Below are 18716 nucleotides of genomic sequence, written 5' to 3'. Positions count from 1 at the left end.
CTCCTAGCGAATATGGAACTAAACTTTTCTGGAAGGAAAGGAGACCCCTCTAACCCCTTGCCCTCCTGCTGAGAACCAATTCCTTGGAAAATACTGGCCTCAAGCTGCCCAATAAGCCTTCTCATCTCAGCTGATGGGACCAATGGGAAGTAAGCAGGGTCTTGCAATGAGATGGGGATGGATGGCTGTGATCCTAATGGATTTCTTAGGCTAATGGCCTGGGAGGGGCCCTGGAAGTTTCCCAGCCTCCAAATTGTCTGCTGAAAGCAGAAGGGGAGGGTGGGGCAGATTCATTTGCACCTTGGGTACATATCTGTTCCTGGCTGTGACTCACTTCCCTCTGGAGCAGGGCCTCGGGTGAGATGTTTACCTGTTCCACCTCCCCTTCACACTGCCTTACAGCTCCCCTCCCCGTGGGGCGGATCTCTGACAGCACAGAGCAGCTCTGCCCCTCTGTCTACCCCACGGAGCCCTCGACCATGGCAGCGCTGGTGGCTGAGTATCAGCAGGCGGCAGCTGAAGGTCTTGGCTCCAACCAGAAAGCCGTGAAGTACTTGGGCCAGGACTTTGAGACCCTGAGGCAGAAGTGCTTGGACTCAGGGGTCCTAGTTAAGGATCCAGAGTTCCCAGCGTCCCCACCAGCCTTGGACTACGAGGATCTTGGACCATGCTCCCCCCAGACTCAAGGCATTGTTTGGAAGCAGCCCGTGGTAAGGAGATGGGTTTGCTGTTGAGTGTCAGGATGGAGGGCCCTCGCTTCTGGTCAAAAGTAGCTGAGGGAGAAGTTATGGTTCTTGGCCCTATGTTCCTGTAACCCGTATTTCAGCCTACCCCCACCCCTCCACTTTAAAAAACATCTTTTCAGAGGTGATAATGTATAGAGGGAAGGCATGCACTGGCTTTGGAACCAGACAAGTTAGATTTGAATCCTGCCTCTGCCTGTGTGGTCTTGGACAGATAATTGCTGTGATCCTCAGTTTTTTCATCTGTAAAATGGTGCTACTGGCATCTTATTTTTCAGTGTTGGTACAAGGACTGGAGATAAAGGCCAGAGCACAGTGCTTGGCATATAACAGGCACAGAAGGCATGGTAGCTATTGCCTAGGACCCCTGGGCCAGTGCAAGATGGAGAAAACCAATGCTAGAAGTAATCAGTCCTGGGGTACATTGTGACGTCGTTGCTGAAGTGTGCAGGGTTGTGAATTGTCATTGTTCTATTGAGGCTAGGGAGTGGAGAGGTGGGGCTGGGGGTCTGTGAATACAGATGGGAGTCAGGGACTCTGGGATGCTGTCACTGATTACCCCCCCCGCCAGATCTCAAGGGCAAGGGATGTAGAACCATCCCCCCAAAACCTGGGCCCATGACCTACTGCTCTGTGACCCTTGTCAGTGATTTAACCTCAAGGATAGGAGCCCCCCACACACAGAGTGGTTGTGAGAATTGAGATAATCCTTTGAAGTGCTCTGCTCAGTGCCTGGCCCACAAGTCTCATAAGAGAACACGCTTTGCGACCCTTGGCCGGGGGGCCGTTTGTCTTCTAGACCACGATGGGAAAGTCAAGCCATGGTCCTTATTTTCTTGGCAATGGTTGAAGAGGGAAGTTAAGGAGAGAATGACTCCTTGGATGTGGTCAAAATCACCCTTTAACTCCAACTATCTCTACCCCTTCTGTTTTCATCCTATCAATTTTACACAACAGTTACCACCTCTGAGCATAACTCCTTGGCCCTTCTTCCCTCCAGCCCCCCATAGCCACCTTCCATGCCCCTCTGGAACCTATGTGGGTGCTCTGGGACGTTGGCAAATTCAAGGTTGGGAACCATGGTTTTATATTCTAGTGTCAAGAGTTGGCAGCCACATTTCATTTCAACAGACAGTTTTTTTAGGCCTCTGTTTTGGGCCAGGCATTGGCTATGCCCTGTTTAGAAAGATGGTCAGGGAGAAACTGAGCTGGGATCTCGGCTCTGAGGGAGATTGTGAGGAGGCAGACACATGAATAAAGGACCGACATCCTGGGCAGAATGAAGGAAGTGCTAACAGAGGCATCAATCACGGGCATGGCAATGTGGGATGTTAGGACTGAATGATGGAAAGACTTAGGGGAGGAGAATACATTCGAGTGGAACTGAAGGACCCCAAGGAGCTTGGGGGAGGGGAGATGGATATGGGGGGAGGGGAGAAGATTTCACTCTGTGACCAAAATCAGGTATCTTTAGCCTTTGCCTAGTTTTTCTCTTTCATTTGAAATTCTTAAAGCCCTCACCTCCTCAACCACATTTCACGTTCTCCCCTAAGCTGTGTCTTTACCTGGTCTCACTGTCCACGTAAACATGATAAATTCAGACTGGAATGCTGATTTGTGCCTGTCAACAAAATGCTATAAAAGCCAGACCATGAGGTAGTAGAACCTGATTAATGTGGAACTGAAGGACTCCCATTATTGGGAGTTTTCAGATGAATAAATAAAAGCTTGTCAGAATGTACCCTCTCCATCCCCAGTCATCAGTGAAGGATTCTCACTCAGCTGCTTTTGACTAGGCTGTGCTCACGTATCACAGGATACATTATAGGACCCAGTTTTATCCTCTAAGATCTTACAGATTATTGAATAGACTCTTGAGTTTGTAATGACCCTGATTCTCTCTCTATTGGGAAGGTGCCTTGGAATCTGGGAAAACTCAGCCTGTTCCTAAATGCTTCGTTTCTTTCTTCCCTTGAAGTCTCTCAGGGGCCTGCAGGAAGGTTGGGTGTCCAGAAATGAGGTGCACCAATGAGTTCATTTGCTCTTCTTTGCTCCCCTTCCCTCCCCTCCCCCTCCCCCTCCCTTCCCACTTCCTCCCTCCCTCCCCCGTCCCCCCTCCCTCCCTCCCTTCCTTCCTTCCTTCCTTCCTCCCTCTCTTTCTTCTTTTTTTCTTAAATTGTGGTAAAATACACACAACATATAATTTACCATCTTAACCATTTTTTTTTTTTTTTTTGCGGTACGCGGGCCTCTCACCGTTGTGGCCTCTCACGTTGCGGAGCACAGGCTCCAGACGCACAGGCTCAGCAGCCATGGCTCACGGGCCCAGCCGCTCCGCGGCATGTGGGATCTTCCCGGACTGGGACACGAACCCATGTGCCCTGCATCGGCAGGTGGACTCTCAACCACTGCGCCACCAGGGAAGCCCTGTTAGATTTTTTTTTACCCATATGCACATATGTTTTTTAAATAGAAAACAAGTTAATGATTTTTTTTTAATATTTGGAAGAAAAAAAAAAAAGCCAGTCCAAAGGCACTGTCTTGGCCCATTTAGGTAGGAGCTAGCAGCTTTATACAAGGCTGTAGGGCTGCCACTTTGAGGTAGGTGAGCAGGGAAAGCGTAGGTCAGATGTGGGAATGGAGCTGAGTTCTCCTCTCTGTATAGGACACTTCCTGACGCCTCAGTGTTTCCATCAGCACATGGGGTCATCACTGAGTCAAGTATTTAATGAGCGTCTACAGGGTGCAGGGCATTTTGTTAGAGTGTTATACATTAGCCTCATCCTCTCCCTGTAAATAGGGGTGTTGTCTGAATGGGTGAGATCATAGCTCCTCAGGTCATTATCTCAGCCTTTGCCTTTCTCCTACCCTCCCCCCTACCCGCTTTCCCACCCACACACCCACACAGTATGTATAGCGATAAAGAGCTGGCCGTGGGCACCAGCTCCTGCTCTGCCACCCCTGGCTGTGTGACTGTGGGTAGCTCTCCTGCCTTCTCTGGGCTTCAGCATCCTCAGCAATAAAAGGCGGTATGTGCAGTAGATGTTCTCCTAGGTCTCTTCCATGAATTTTGGGACTATCAAGTTCTTTCACTCTTGCTGTCACCATCCCTGGGCATCTGGTGACTTGTGTTTTGCAATTGCTTTCCCAATTGGTTTCAGGAATTGTGTCCCAGCCCTCAGTTTATCGTTGGTGTAGCCACGTGTGCAGACGTTTGTCAGGGTGTGCTAGGTGAGTAACTGGGGAGAGTCCTATTTGATTTGGGAGACGGCAGGTGTGTACGTGTCATGAGTAACGTCAGATTACGCTGTTAGAGTTGACCGACTACATTATGTCTGTGACTTATCCGTATGCGTTTGTGTTTTGAGACCGTACTCTCCATTCTGGGTCTGGAATGCTGGAACTACATTTGGTTCCTCCTAACAAGAGATTTTCCATAGGCTCATTTAACCCCTTTTAGTGCTAGAGTCACGAGCCAGAATTATAGGCATGCAGTAGATAACCACGCTGTGCTGTGTTTTGATAGCAGTGACCTTTAAGTGGATGTAATTTGCCCTGTGGAATGGCCATGTCTATATAATTATGGGCTGTCATAATAGATGCTCTTAGCATGAGTAAGAAAAGAAGAATCCCAGCTTTCCAGCCAAGCTTCTTTCCAGCCCGGAATCCTGGGATTAAGAACCTTCACTTCCCAACCTTTCATATTCCCTCCAAATCAGGCTCAGTTAAGTTGAGGAAATAATTTATTTTGTACGTTCTAGCCTTAAGTGTTGGAAACCGAGGTTCTCCTTGATAGCAGATCAGCGCTGTTGATCTCATAAGCCCTCCTGATCCCAGGGCATCACAGTTTCTTCACTGAGTGGGACAACACTGACGTTTCAGGGACAACACGGCTCTGAATTGAATTCGCTGGGCTTCCAAACGGCCAGCCAGTGACAGCTTCAGGAAATAGACCTGGAAACGAAGGCAGGAGGAGACAAGTCCTATTTGCTGAAAATTAGCCAAACAAACAAAATCTCAGCATCCACGTGGCCCCGATCACCCTTTATCCTTCAGGAGATTTCCCCTCCATCCTTTTTCTCCTTGTTCCTCCTGTTCTCTTGAGCCTGTGGGAAACTTTTATGATTTTGAATCACCGGCATTTATTTTAAATGCTTCCAATGTTCTCTCCTTTGACGAGTATAGCCGATATCCCCTTAGCCAGAGCTCATGGTGCGTGAGCACAAAGCAGTGAGAACGATTCGGGTACCGCACAGACGCGAGCCCTGTTCCCTGAAAGCCACAGTCTCCTAAGCCTTTGTGTGAGGGCTCACACAGGGGTAGCGTTCTGACCTTTTATTGCTCTGGATGACTGTGCTGTGCCTTTTTACTTCCAGCTAAATATTTAACCTAATTGAGCACATGTCTCAGGGAAACACAGCTTCTAATCTATGCTTTTAACAGCTTCTCGTTGTAGATGTTTTGACTTTGGCAAAGGTATTTAATAAGTAAGTGTCTTTTAATTGATCAACTTGGATAGATCTTCCTTTGAATAGTTTTAAGCTCAGAGAAAAGAAGGGTTCCCAAAAGAGGCCTGAGCGTTACCATGGTGAGCGTGCGCTGCTGATGGAGCCTGCAGCTAGAGGAGCAGTAAATGAACCTGATTCTCCGAATCCAACTCACGTCAAAGTGAGGGGGCCACGCCGTGGAGGCTGCTCCGGGTTAGCCCTGCTGCAGTGGTGGTTTTTAATGAGCAGAGTGGAAAGCGGGTGTTGAGTCCAATTTCCTGAAGGATGCTGGGTACGGGGCCGGAGGGCCTGTGGGCCAGATGGAGCCTCAACGTGTATCGAAGTGGGTGCCTGCACGCTAGGCCTGCAACTCAGCACCAGGGTGGTTGCCAGGAGCTGAGTGACAACAACCTGTGTGGCCTGTGAGACTTGAGCTCGGTGGCGTTAACGATGGGTGGATCGTGGCGAGATTAAGAAGAAAACTTCCTGATCAGAGAACCAGGGGGTGTCATGCTGCACCTGTTGAATCAGGGTGTGACAGGGATTCATGTTTGTTCAGTGCCTTTCAGGCTTGACACAGTCCAGCACAGTGCAGTGGGGTCTATTCCAGGTTTAAAACATCTTTGTTATTATTTTTTATCTATTATTATCTTAAAAATTTATTTATTTATTTTCGGCTGCATTGGGTCTTCATTGCTGCACGCGGGCTTTCTCTAGTTGCGGTGAGCGGGGGCTACTCTTCATTGCGGTGCACGGGCTTCTCATTGCTGTGGCCTCTCGTTGCAGAGCACAGGCTCTAGGCGCGCGGGCTTCAGTAGTTGCAGCACATGGGCTCAGTAGTTGTGGCTCATGGGCTCTAGAGCGCAGGTTCAGTAGTTGTGGCGCATGGGCTTAGTTGCTCCGCGGCATGTGGGATCTTCCCGGACCAGGGCTCGAACCCGTGTCCCCTGCATTGGCAGGCGGATTCTTAACCAGTGCGCCACCAGGGAAGTCCTGTTATTATTTTTTAACAGTTGATCTATATAATGAAAATGATGTCCTTTACACAGTTTTGTGTTACCGTGATTTTATTATTATTTTGAATACACACTGTTCAAAAATGAAAACAGCTGAAAGGTCCACCGTGAAGATTCAGCTTCCTGTCTGTCTCCATCTATTCCACTGCTTGCTGTCCTGGAACCTTTTTTTTTCCTTATCCTTTCAGTGTTTCTTTATGCAAATTCAAGCAAGTCTAAATACGTATTCTAATTTGTATCCCCTTCTTGCCTTGAAGGCAGCATACTGTAAACATTGTTTAGCACCTTTCCATTATTTGTTATTATTTTACTAAATAAGATGTCTTGGAGCTCTTTCCATGTCAGCGTATGAAGGGCTTCATTCCTTTGTAACCACTCAGAATATTGCAGTCCATTGTGCGAAGTACCAGTTGATTTAGCCTGTCTCCTACTGACGGACACGAGTTATTTTCTCTCTTCAGCTATTATGCAGTGAATGTCCTTCTCCGCGGTAGTGTGTGTGTGAGGGTTTTTGTCAGCAGGTTTGAAGTGTGGCTGCTTCAGTCACCATGGAATATCTTTCCCTTCTATTTGATTCCCAGTGCTTAGTGACCCCATATTCAGTCCCACTATCACCACTGTCTTATCTACTCTGAGGAAAGGGCCCAGGACAATCATTTACACTTTAGTGTGAATTTGAGTCAGTGGGCTACCAGAGGATTTGTATATTGAACAGAGCATGAAAGAATTGTACCGTTACATCTTTAGTTACACCAACTCTCACTAACTTATTTCCTTTTGGTATGAATGCAGACAATGAAGCACAGTAATAGAAATCATGGCTTATATTCATATTACATTACAATTGTTGCAAATAATTCAAAATACCACATATTCATCGTTACCTCATAATTATGGTGCTTATCAGTCGCCACTCCAAAACTTTTATATAGAATGTTAATAAAGAAGTACGAACCTTACCATATTCTAATGTTAAAAACATATTTTGATAACTATTTCAATGTAATTATATTATATATATACGATGTATTTCTCGCCAAGCCAGGCTTCATCCTCGCCACGTGAGCCCCTTGCCTCCCACCAGAGTCTGTGCTCATGTAGAGTCCAGGAGTTAACTTTCTTTGGAGACATTATTATAGGAAGAAAGACTGGGAAGTCTGCAATGCTAAAGATTCAATTGCTCCAGGTAATTCTTACTGTGTAATATGACTTTCTGTTGGGTGACTCAGTCTCTGCCTGAGGGCGGTGTGGTTTGCCTCCACACCAGTAATCAAATGCGTATCTGTTGATGAAACAGCCCCCAGACAAAAATCCCTCCCTGGATCCCCAGGCCTGGAGTTCTTCACCCGAACACACTGAGGAGGGGTTCCCTGCAGCTGCAGCCTTACCACGCTTGGTCTTCCTGGCAGAGCCCACGCTCACCAGATCTAGCAAGGGCCACACACACAGCATCCCTCCAGTGTGAGGAGCTCTCAGGGCCACACCATAGTGAGAGGGAATACGTTGTTAAGTGTGGGATTATGCCCTGTCGGGCACGTCTGCGGTGCCCACTTCCAGCGAAGGCTCATGGTTGGCGCATCACACAGGGAACTGCAGACACCTCGCTTGTCCCTCTGCTGCCTGTCCCAGCACCGTCTGTCTCTCCTTTGCATGTTGGCCCATGCGTGTCCCTCTGAGGCCTCTGTGTCCACAGAAATAGATTCTGTCCCACCACGAAGTACATGCTTCTGGCTTCTTTCACCCGACGCGGTAAGTCATGACTCTGGACTGGCCAGGAGTCCTTTAGTCATTGGCTTCAGAAGTTCAACCCAACCAGCTTAAAGAAAAAGGAGAAGTTATTGGCTCATCCCACTAGACCGTGGAAAGGGAAGGGCAGTGCTGGCCTCGAGAAGCCTGGATCTAGGGATCTAGGTGTTCCTGGAGCTCTCTCTGCCTGTCCTGTCTCCACTCCACCCTCTTCCATGCCAGGCAGGCTTCACGCAGAAGGAGAGATGACCACTAGGGTTCCAGACTTCAACTTGGTAGTATCGCAAACCACCTTTGATTTTACAGATCTCAGAAAAAGTCTCTGATCTGGTGGTTGGGATCTTTGCCCACTCCTTGGGTTCAGCCAGAGGGGTGAGGTGCTATTTGATTGGCTCAGCTTGGGTCATGGGCTTTGCTCTTCTGACTGCCAGGCTCCCCCCAAACCACAGGGGGGTTCTCCAAAAGAAGGGGGCAGTGTGTAGTGGGCCGACAGAACGGAGAAAGTGTACCTCAATATGCCAGTGGGGTGGCGGGGACCAGGTCTGGCCAGACTGTGCTCTCCCTGCCCCAGGTCACCTTGGTCCTGCCATCTTCTCCCTGCCCCTGAATCCATCACCCTGCAGTGCTCCAGGACATGTCCCTCCCTGAAGGCTGCTCTCTTTCTCTGGATCTGTGCTACCAGCAGTGCCTAATTCAGCACCCCGGGTGCAAAAAGCCCCCCAGGGAGACCTGGGTCTTCATGGTCTGCCTGTGGCTTCACCACCTCAGTTTGCACAGCTGTACAGTGGGCTTGTAATCAAACCCAGCCTGCCGGGTGGTTGTGATGAGTAGAGAATTGACACGGCTCCTCGTCCGCCCGGAAGTGGGCAGTGCGACGGGCAGAAGGGGTTGTAATAACCCTGGGAGCCCTGCCTGTGTGTTCCATGGGACTGACTCTCTTCTGCATCTCTATAATCCACCGTGCCTGGGGTGTAGCAGGGCTCCGTGAATGTTTACTGGACTTCTGATCTGTTACCTAAGCCCTTTGCCTTGTATCACTATTAAATCATGAAGACAGGGGTATCTTACGTCAGAGGCTACTTGTGTTTTTTCTTCCTTCTTTGCCAATATCACTCTTGGCCATCAGGCTGGATCAGGTATTTCGAATAAAGAAATCCCAACCTGGGGACTCCCCTGGTGGTCCAGTGGTTAGGACTCGGCACTTTCACTGCAGGGGGCCTGGGTTCGATCCCCAGTTGGGGAACTACGATCCCGCAAGCCGGGAGGCACCGCCAAAGGAAAAAAAAGAAAAAATAAAATTCCCATCCTGAAGGTGACTACATGTCTTTATTATTTTTTATTTATTTATTTATTTTTGCGGCACGCGGGCCTCTCACTGCTGTGGCCTCTCCCGTTGCGGAGCACAGGCTCCGGACGCGCAGGCCCAGCGGCCATGGCTCACGGGCCCAGCCGCTCCGCGGCATGTGGGATCTTCCCGGACCGGGGCACGAACCCGTGTGCCCTGTATCGGCAGGCGGACTCTCAACCAGTGCGCCACCAGGGAAGCCCGAGGAAGGCACCTTGGAGTGGGGGTCAGGAGATGTGAGCCCGAGTGGCATCACGCGGCATCACTGTTGCCACTGCGTGATGCAAGTTTTCTTATCCACAAACTCAGCCACTGGACTCGATGTTTCCTGCTTTTGCTGGCGTCTCCTATGGGCACGGATAAGTAAGACACAGATCCTGCTCTTAAGGAGTTCATTAAATGTCCAAGGCTGGAACCTTGATCAGCACAGACGCTCCTTCTGAGGTCCACTGAGAGCACTGACTCTACCTCTCAGCTCATTCCTGTGAACGGGCGCTGTGTTTCCTCCCGCGGTTCTGGCAGTATGGAGGGTGGGTGGAGGTGGCGGTGGACGACAGGCTGCCCACCAAGGACGGGGAGCTGCTCTTCCTGTGCTCCGAGGAAGGCAGTGAGCTCTGGAGCGCGCTGCTGGAGAAGGCCTACGCCAAATAAGTGGGTCAGGGAGGAGCTAGGAGGCTCTGCCGTCTCCTTGGAGGATTTTTACCTGCCCCTCCCCAGACTCTGGGTGCCATGCCCATCGTTCCCAGCCCCTGCACCCCATGTAAAGTACCCCTCCATAACTAAGAGAAACAGAAATTTGGGCTATGAGTTAAAAGCTCAGCTCTGTCCCACATGAATGAGTGAACTGGGACCACCACTTAGCTTCTTAGTGTCTCAGCTTTGTCCTCTTTCAAACCCCCGGGTCAGTTCTTAGGTCAATGTGAATTTTTATTTTATTTTATTTATTTATTTATTATTATTATTTTTTGTGGTGCGCGGGCCTCTCACTGTTGTATCCTCTCCCGCTGCGGAGCACAGGCTCCGGACGCGCAGGCTCAGCGGCCATGGCTCATGGGCCCAGCCGCTCCGCGGTATGTGGGATCTTCCCGGACCGGGGCACGAACCCGTGTCCCCTGCATCGGCAGGCGGACTCTCAACCACTGCGCCACCAGGGAAGCCCCAATGTGAATTTTTAAAAGAATGACAAAGAAGAAGAATAAAGCAAATGTACTTAGATCCCAAACTCATCAAAATCTCTACCCTTTGCTTGGGAGTCATGCTCCTTCTCACTGGCATTCAATGTTCAAAGTCTTCTCTGGGGTTCTTTGAATCAGTTTCATTGACTGGTACCCTTTTGTGCAACCCCTGTTCCTTCCCAGCCCTATTCCCAAAGCAAACCCCAAGGGATGCCTCTCAGCTTTGAGGGAGGGTCCCCATCATCCCTACCCATGCCCCAACCCCCAGAAACCCAAGAAGCCAAGGTCAGCGCTGGAAAGATTGCACTTTGGTTTTTAATAGAGCACATGGCTTGGTGAGAGGTGATCTGAGATTTGCTCCTGGAAAAGTGCTGAGCTGGCCACGTGAAAGTGTGCCTAAGCCCCTCCCTGGCCCACAGACAAAATTGGCAAAGGTCCTCCTGTCCCTTCCAGACCACACCATGTCCTACCGACTCCATCCCATGTGGTCCTCTCGCTGGGGTTGCTAATGGCTCTGAATGATGCATGTATTCTTTTTTTTTTCCCAACAGGCTCAACAGTTCTTACGAGGCTCTCGCTGGAGGGCTTTGAGGATTTCACAGGTGGCATCTCTGAGTTTTATGAGCTGAAGAAGCCACCAGCCAGTCTGTTTCAGATCATCCGGAAGGCCCTTCGAGCAGGGTCTCTGCTGGCCTGCTCCATTGATGTGAGCCGGGAAGGTTTCTCTTTGCTGCCCCTCCCCATGTGTGGTAGGGAAGGAACAGGACAGGGGCTAGAGGCTGGGAAGGCTTTGGGCCAGAGTAGAGTCTAGGACTTACAGGGCAAGTCCTGTGACATATTTGTCCCTAGCACGTGGGAGCCGGTGGGAAGACCTAAGTAATGGGTAGGAACTGGAGTTGGTCTCATAAACTCAGAAACCATAGGAGTTCTAAGTGTTAAGCCCCGTTAGTACTGCAGGAGTTGCCCTAAGAATGCAGCCTTGATCTCTGGATCCTGGGCCCTACCTTTGCTACCCCCTCTTGCTAAGTAATCTTGGGATTTTGGAAAACAAATATGGTGATTGACAATACATGATGGGCTTTGAGAACACTGAAGAAAAGGGAAGAGGTTCTGAACCAGGGGTGGTGCCCTGTCTGGGGGCTGGCTGTATGCGGTTCCAAGGTAGTGTGTAGACCAGAGCCTGGAGGCCACCAGCCACGTGGTCTGCTGTCACCTGCCCCTCCACCTGCTCTTTCTCCTTCTCTCGACCCTTACCTGGTGACCTCACACACGTGAATGACAAAGCAAGAGCAGTCCCCCTTTCTCCTCTCTATAAAAACCCCAGCAGGATATGTGTATTTTTGGTGGAGAAGTGACATGGGGTCTGGGGAGAGGGAGGGGCTGTTGAGGAGGGACCCTGGGGACACCCACTGCCACTGGTGAACCAGGGCCCGTCCAGACAACTGTCATGGATAATTAGTCTTCTGCAGGCAGCGTGAGGTCCTTCCTGGAGAATAAATGGCTTCCCACTTCCTGTGTCATTTCAAAGGCTGGTAAGTCATACTCCAGGACTGGCAGGCAGGCCTGATCAAAGAGGGTTTGGATGGAGAGAGCTCTATTTACCTGAGGTTAATTGCTGTCCCTGCCCCCACCCCCGCCAGCCTTGCACTGGGGCCCTGTGGCTGTGTAGTATGTCCTTGGAAAGCATTGTAGGACTGGCCCCAACAAGGTCAGGGGCAGCCACTCTGAGTGGACTTTACTCTCAACTCAGGTCTCCAGTGCAGCTGCAGCAGAAGTCATCACCAGCCTGAAGCTGGTTAAGAGTCATGCGTCCTCTGTCACTGGAGTCGAAGAGGTAAACTTGGGCATGGGGAGACGGAAGGGCAATGTGTAATGATACTACCATAAATCCCTGGCATCCTTGAGAGAAAGAGAGGGAATCACCACCTAGCCCTTCCCTGCCCTGCTGAGGTGCAGCATCTCTGGTGGCAGAGCCCCTGGCACTGACCCACACTCAGCTCTTGCTTATTACAAGGGTCCTCCTACCTCTTACCCACTCAGAGATGGATAACGTAACCTCTTTGAGCTTCAGCTCTATGGGTTCTAACTAAATGCAGGCTATCCTCTGAGATGTGGCCAGGAAGAGGGACGAAGTTTTGGAGGAAAGTTGTAGAAATTATCAGTTAGATCTACACTCATTCTAAGAAGGGTGTTTGGGCTTCCCCGGTGGTGCAGTGGTTAAGAATCCACCTGCCAATGCAGGGGACACGGGTTCGAGCCCTAGTCTGGGAAGATCCCACATGCCGTGGAGCAACTAAGCCCATGCGCTACAACTACTGAGCCCATGTGCCACGACTACTGAGCCTGAGCTCTAGAGCCCGTGCTCTGCAAAAAGAGAAGCCACCGCAATGAGAAGCCCGCACACCGCAACGAAGAGTAGCCCCTGCTCTCCGCAACTAGAGAAAGCCCGCACACAGCTTCCAAGACCCAGTGCAGCCAAAAATAAATAAATAAAATGAAAAAAAAGAAAAGCATTTAAAAAGTATACCTTACTGTATGTCATATGGCCAAAAAAAAAAAAAAGTATGTTTGTACAGGTAAAGCAGTGGAAACCCATAGGATCTCCAAAGAGAAAAAGGCAGTAAAACCTGCCCCAGCTTTCAAGGTGGGGTGTGATGGTGGGAAGGAAAGCAAGTATTCCTTACGTTCCAACCCAAGGAGAAAGCATGGGCTGAACTTTTCATTATCTCTATTGACCATAGTCTGCTTACCTCCAAAAAGGAGGTGCAGTGGTATACAATGAAAAGCATAGACACAATAAAACCATACAACAAAGGTAAAATACACCAGACACTCTAGGCTAAAGACAGCGCTCCAGTTGAGAAATTAATTTCGTTTTGGGTTTCGTGATGGCCAAGGCAAAAAAGGAAACGCAGTGGTTGTCTCAGTTTTTGTTATTTATTAAAAAGGCATGAATGTTCATTACGTGTGTTTGTGTTTCACAAATACGCTCTTTAATGAAGTCAATTCCCAAATATGAATTGAGCATGTATATGTAAACACTGGGTGAGAGCATGACGGAGGATACAAAGGAAGGTCAGACACTGAAGACAGAACGGTCCATCGTGTTTGCACGTGTATGCAAAGGCACACGTGGGGGCTCCTGGTGAGTGTTCCGTAGACAATAGGAGAAGGTGGATGTATGGATTTCCCACTATGGGCTTTGAGAGAGACTGCCTGGGTGCCTGTCCTCCATCTACTACTTACTAACTAGGTAATCTTGCATAACTCAACCCCTCTGGCTGGGTCTCAGAGGTTTTTTTGTTTGCTTGTTTGTTTTTTAAAACTTTTATTGGAGTATAGTTGATTTACAATGTTGTGTTAGTTTCAGGTGTACAGCAAAGTGAATCAGTTATACATACACATAGATCTACTCTCTCTGGGTCTCAGAGTTTTGAGAGAGATGAAAATGAAGATAAAACAGCACCCAGTTTATAGGATTGTGGTGAGGTTTAAATGAGGTAATAATGCATCCAGCACCCAGCTCCATGCCTAGCGCATACTACCTGCTCGAAAAATGCTAACTGCTCTGTTCTTAGTATTTGTTGGAGGGCATTGATTGTCAATAGGTCTCATATATTAAGAACTGAGTCAGTCAACTATCCAATTTTAATCCAAGTTACAGCAGATAGACACTTGTTTCTATGCTGGACTTACTATTTATTCAACCAGATTGTGGAAAATAGAGTAGTCAGCTAAGGCTTGAAAACATGTGTTAAAAGCAAATATAAGTGGTTGTTTAGGGGCATTTGAGGAATTGGATGCAGGTCTGCTCAGGCGAGGACATGAACGCAGGGCAGCAGGGGTATGCGCGGCGATTCAGTTGCCTTTGTGGCCCTTGCAGGTGGATTTCCGGGGCCATCCAGAGAAGCTGATGAGACTCCGGAACCCGTGGGGCGAAGTGGAATGGATGGGGGCCTGGAGCGATGAGTAGGTTCTTTCCTCCCTCCGGCCGTGCTCGCCTCCCTCTGCGGGAAGGCATCACGCAAAACACGCAGTGATCGTGAGACCCACAGTGGAGTACGCTCGGCAGTGCTTTCCGTCCACAAAGCACCCAGCCTGTTCGGAAAGGAGTGTTAGGTGGTTCCAGGTGGAGAAAAGCCAAACAAAAACCACTCAGCTGTAGTCTTCGATTCCTTGCTCTGCTTTGGCATTTGCAAGTTTGGCAGCTCAGTGGAATTTTGCTGAGCGCCGGAGGGTTGGCTTGTTTTCTACCTACCACCGCGGTCATCCAAAGGTTAGACCCATCACTCTCCGTCGGATTCTTTCCACTCCACAAAGCCTGGGCACTTGGACAAAGGCCAAACCCCTCAGCATCAAGAAGAAACGTGCCTAGAAATAGGAACTGGATCCTAGGAGCCACTGGCCACCAGAGGCAGTGAGGATGAGTGGGAGTGGCGCCCGCTCCCCCAGAGCTCAGTACGGGCGGGTGTTGATCTCTCCCAACAAAGCCATTAATGAACGGAGGGGCCCAGACCTCTCACAGTGGAGAGTGGCAGCCAGTCAGAGGTGGTGCCTGGACACAGAGGCCTCCTGTGGTGTCCTGGGACAGCTGTGCCCTGGAATCGATGCCACCGTGGTACCGGAGGATGGAGAGAGCATGGCCCAGTTTCCATCCTAGTTAGCACCGCTGGCACGGGGGAGGCAGGTTGGCACTGGGGAAGGATGGAGAATTGGCCAGTGTCACTGATGAAGAGCCACCAGAAGTGGGAATGGTCATAATAACAACTCGCCCCCCCAGCACATCCTTAAGCCTCGTATATACCTCATATGTGCTGTCCACACTGCATGATGCCACCAGGGCTTTGGAAGGGAACTTTATTACATTTATGAACTAATCACACATCATTAGTGCTCGTAGCTGGTACTTCCCTTGAGGTTTGTATCATGAAGAAACACATCCCCAGGGCCACGGATCACCTCTTATATTAAAGATTTTTCATTCTCCTGCCTATGATGGAGCAAAACCCAAAACCTTAGTTCTGCCAACTGCCCCAAAAGGATGTCATGGCTGAATGAAACTGAAACCCCAGTTTCAGCCATTTTAAGCAGCAGCTGCTTCCCAAGCTGCTTACGGGGCTTATACGACTTTATCTCCTTTCCCCAAAGATGCTCAGTCCCTAACAGGCTGGGACAGGTCCAAGGGTGTGAGGTGATGACAGGCAAGCCCCGCAGGCTACATGTGGAGACGCAGCCAGGGGTATTTATCCATGGCTGCTGGGGGAGGAGGGTGCTGCATCTCTGAGGTAACATTCCCTAGTCTCAGCCCAATGTCTTTAAATTAGAATTTTTTTTTTTTTAAGTTTCAAAAAACTAACTGGGAGATTTAGGTCAGATCTCATATTCTCCAGCTAGTCCCCTAATCTTTGTTTATAACAAGCACATTCTGAGGTTTGGCTCTTTTTTAAAAAAATGCATTTATTTATTTTATTTATTTATTTTTGGCTGTGTTGGGTCTTCGGTGCCGCGCATGGGCTTTCTCTAGTTGTGGCGAGCGGGGGCTACTCTTCATTGCAGTGCGCGGGCTTCTCATTGCGGTGGCTTCTCTCGTTGTGGAGCACGGGCTCTAGGCGCGCGGGCTTCAGTAGTTGTGGCACGTGGGCTCAGTAGTTGTGGCTCGCGGGCTCTAGAGCACAGGTTCAGTAGTTGTGGTGCATGGGCTTAGTTGCTCTGCAGCATGTGGGATCTTCCCGGACCAGGGATCGAACCCGTGTGCCCTGCATTGGCAGGTGGATTCTCAACCACTGCACCACCAGGGAAGCCCAGGGAAGCCCCTGAGGTTTGGTCTAATCCAATGACTATTTCCATGAACTAAATAGGCCCTGGGTGCTCCCATCTCTGATGCCTAGGGGTCCTGAGAGCCCCCCTGGAGGAAGAGGCTGGGCTTGGGTATGCCCCAGCTTTTATGCAGCGACGGGGAGGTCTCCACGTTTTGCTGAAAGCAATCAGGGAGGGGATTTTTTAAAGATGGATCTGGATACTGCTCAGTTATTTAGCGTTGCATACATATTTCAGGAAAACCTAACCCCTTAAAGGTCAGGTAGCTGGAAATGGCATTTCAACAAATTATGTGGGTATTGCTATGGAAAGGCCGCCAGTAGGAGGCCTCACAGGGTGACATTACTTCATGGAAATTGTCACAAAACTGGGCCTGATGGTCATTTTGCAGGCTCAGGAAGGGGACCATGTTCATGTGTCCAGAGATGCTCAGACCCTCTCACAGTATCTTCACTTCAGACTGATAGATAAGCCAGAAGGACATCTCACCAATTGAGAAGCAGTGGAGTGGCCTGTGGCGGCCATTCTCGCAGCTCCTGCCTTGGACTTGCCCAGGCCTGTGATCAGGGCCTGGGGAGCTGAATCAGACATGAATGTAAAACTTGCCTGGAGAGTGAACTTAGAGCAAAGCCATGGCGCAGTGTTCCCGCTGCATGCCTGGGGTCACCCTGTTAGGGCCCGTGGAGCCCCGTCCCTTCCCCAGGCTACACCCCCCTCCCACCCCTGGCTATCATTTCGGTGTTCCCCATTTCTCAGGGGGAAGTTGGGCTGCAGTAAATAGCTTGCACTGCAGCAAACCCTTCAGGAATGATCACCTCTGCTTCCTTTTAAAAAAACTTTAAATGTTATTCTTTCTTTCCCAGTGCACTAGAGTGGAATTACATAGATCCCAGGCAGAAAGAAAAGCTGGACAAGAAAGCTGAGGATGGAGAGTTCTGGTGAGAGTCACCTGCGGGAGTGCTGTCCCCTAGTTGTGGGTCCATTCCTGGTTCACAGGTGGGCAGCTGTCTCTAGGTGTTCCAGGAATTCCACATGGTTCCCAGCCAGGAGGGCTTGTTTCTCCTCCCGCTTTTACCCCAGAGTAGTTCTACCTCCGTACCAGTACGTCTGAAGCATTGAAACCAAGATATCTGGGCTTCAACACGGATTAGCTATCAGCTTGTCTTCCTCCGTTTCCATAACTTTCCAGTGAAATAGGAGCACTGTTCCTATCTCTTTAAGTCCAAGATTTAGCATAGCAGCAAAATAAGATAACTTGGGCTTCCCTGGTGGCGCAGTGGTTGAGGGTCCGCCTGCCGATGCAGGGGACACGGGTTCGTGCCCCGGTCCGGGAAGATCCCACATGCCACGGAGTGGCTGGGTCCGTGAGCCATGGCCGCTGAGCCTGCATGTCCGGAGCCTGTGCTCCGCAATGGGAGAGGCCGCGACTGTGAGAGGCCCGTGTACCGCAAAAAAAAAAAAAAAGATAACTTCCATCACTCATGGGCTAAGGAAGATAATAGGGACACCTCTAAGAATATGACGTGGTTTAGGGGCCATCTCTAGGCTCCGACTTAGATGTAAACAGGAGGGAACTTGGAGATGGTGGTTTGGTTCAATTTACCTGCCAGGGTCTCTCCAGTTGATGGTTTCGTCTCTTTGCGGGGTTGGTTAGATATGAGTGGGGGTTCTCTAAGAAAAATGGAGATGCTAACAGTAGTGAGGAATGTGGTCAATGACCCCTGCATATTTGTACAGTGGGCTGCAGAAAAGACTCGAGCTAGCCCACGGCCTTTGGTCCGTCCTGTGCCCAGGGGGCACGCGTTCCATCACTTTTCCAGCCCAGCTCTCTCGACTGAGAGCCCAACTGTCCCTCTGCCCCCAGGATGTCTTTTTCGGATTTCTTGAGGCAGTTCTCTCGGCTAGAGATCTGCAACCTGTCCCTGGACTCCCTGAGCAGCGAGGAGGTGCACAAGTGGAACCTGATTCTATTCAATGGGTACTGGATACGGGGCTCCACTGCCGGCGGCTGCCAGCACTCCGCAGGTGAGGCGGGAGCTGCCGTGCTCACCTTCTTCTGGCTTGTCCTCCCAGGGCTGGGCATCCTTATATGTTAATCTTGGGACAGTGCCTTTGCACTCTGTTCTCTGGCTCCTGGCACCCCTTAGTGGCCCAGCTTCTTTCTGGGGCTTGGAGGCCAGGGCAGCAGTGGTGGGTGGCGGCTCTGCAGCCATTCACCCGGGGCCTGATCTCAGGTAACATCATTCTTCAGCGTCTGTGTGTTCAGACTATCTCTGCTTCACCCACCTGCCCCCTGCCCGCCAAGGCCGTTCTTCTTCGTACTAACCATGCTCTTGTCACCCTGCACCAAGGCCTCTTGTTTTTCTCTGAGGCTTCCTCCATCCCCA

General features: G+C 50.1%; 1 protein-coding gene across 1 annotated transcript in view; it reads left to right on the top strand.

The window, feature by feature from the left end:
• The first annotated feature begins 479 nt into the window (after positions 1–479).
• The window catches only part of CAPN8 (calpain 8), a 55261-nt gene continuing 37024 nt past the window's right edge, over positions 480–18716 (top strand). Inside the window, exons 1-8 of the mRNA XM_027122473.1 lie at positions 480–710; positions 3905–3974; positions 9813–9979; positions 11096–11218; positions 12263–12346; positions 14396–14481; positions 17193–17267; positions 18194–18354. Coding sequence (XP_026978274.1) covers positions 480–710; positions 3905–3974; positions 9813–9979; positions 11096–11218; positions 12263–12346; positions 14396–14481; positions 17193–17267; positions 18194–18354 — 997 coding nt within the window. The remainder of the gene's footprint in view (positions 711–3904; positions 3975–9812; positions 9980–11095; positions 11219–12262; positions 12347–14395; positions 14482–17192; positions 17268–18193; positions 18355–18716) is intronic.

Source organism: Aethalodelphis obliquidens, unplaced genomic scaffold (genome assembly GCF_003676395.1).
Source record: "Aethalodelphis obliquidens isolate GAN/ISIS:26980383/991018 unplaced genomic scaffold, ASM367639v1 scaffold24, whole genome shotgun sequence".
NCBI lineage: Eukaryota > Metazoa > Chordata > Mammalia > Artiodactyla > Delphinidae > Aethalodelphis > Aethalodelphis obliquidens.
This window is presented reverse-complemented; position numbering and strand designations above follow the sequence as displayed.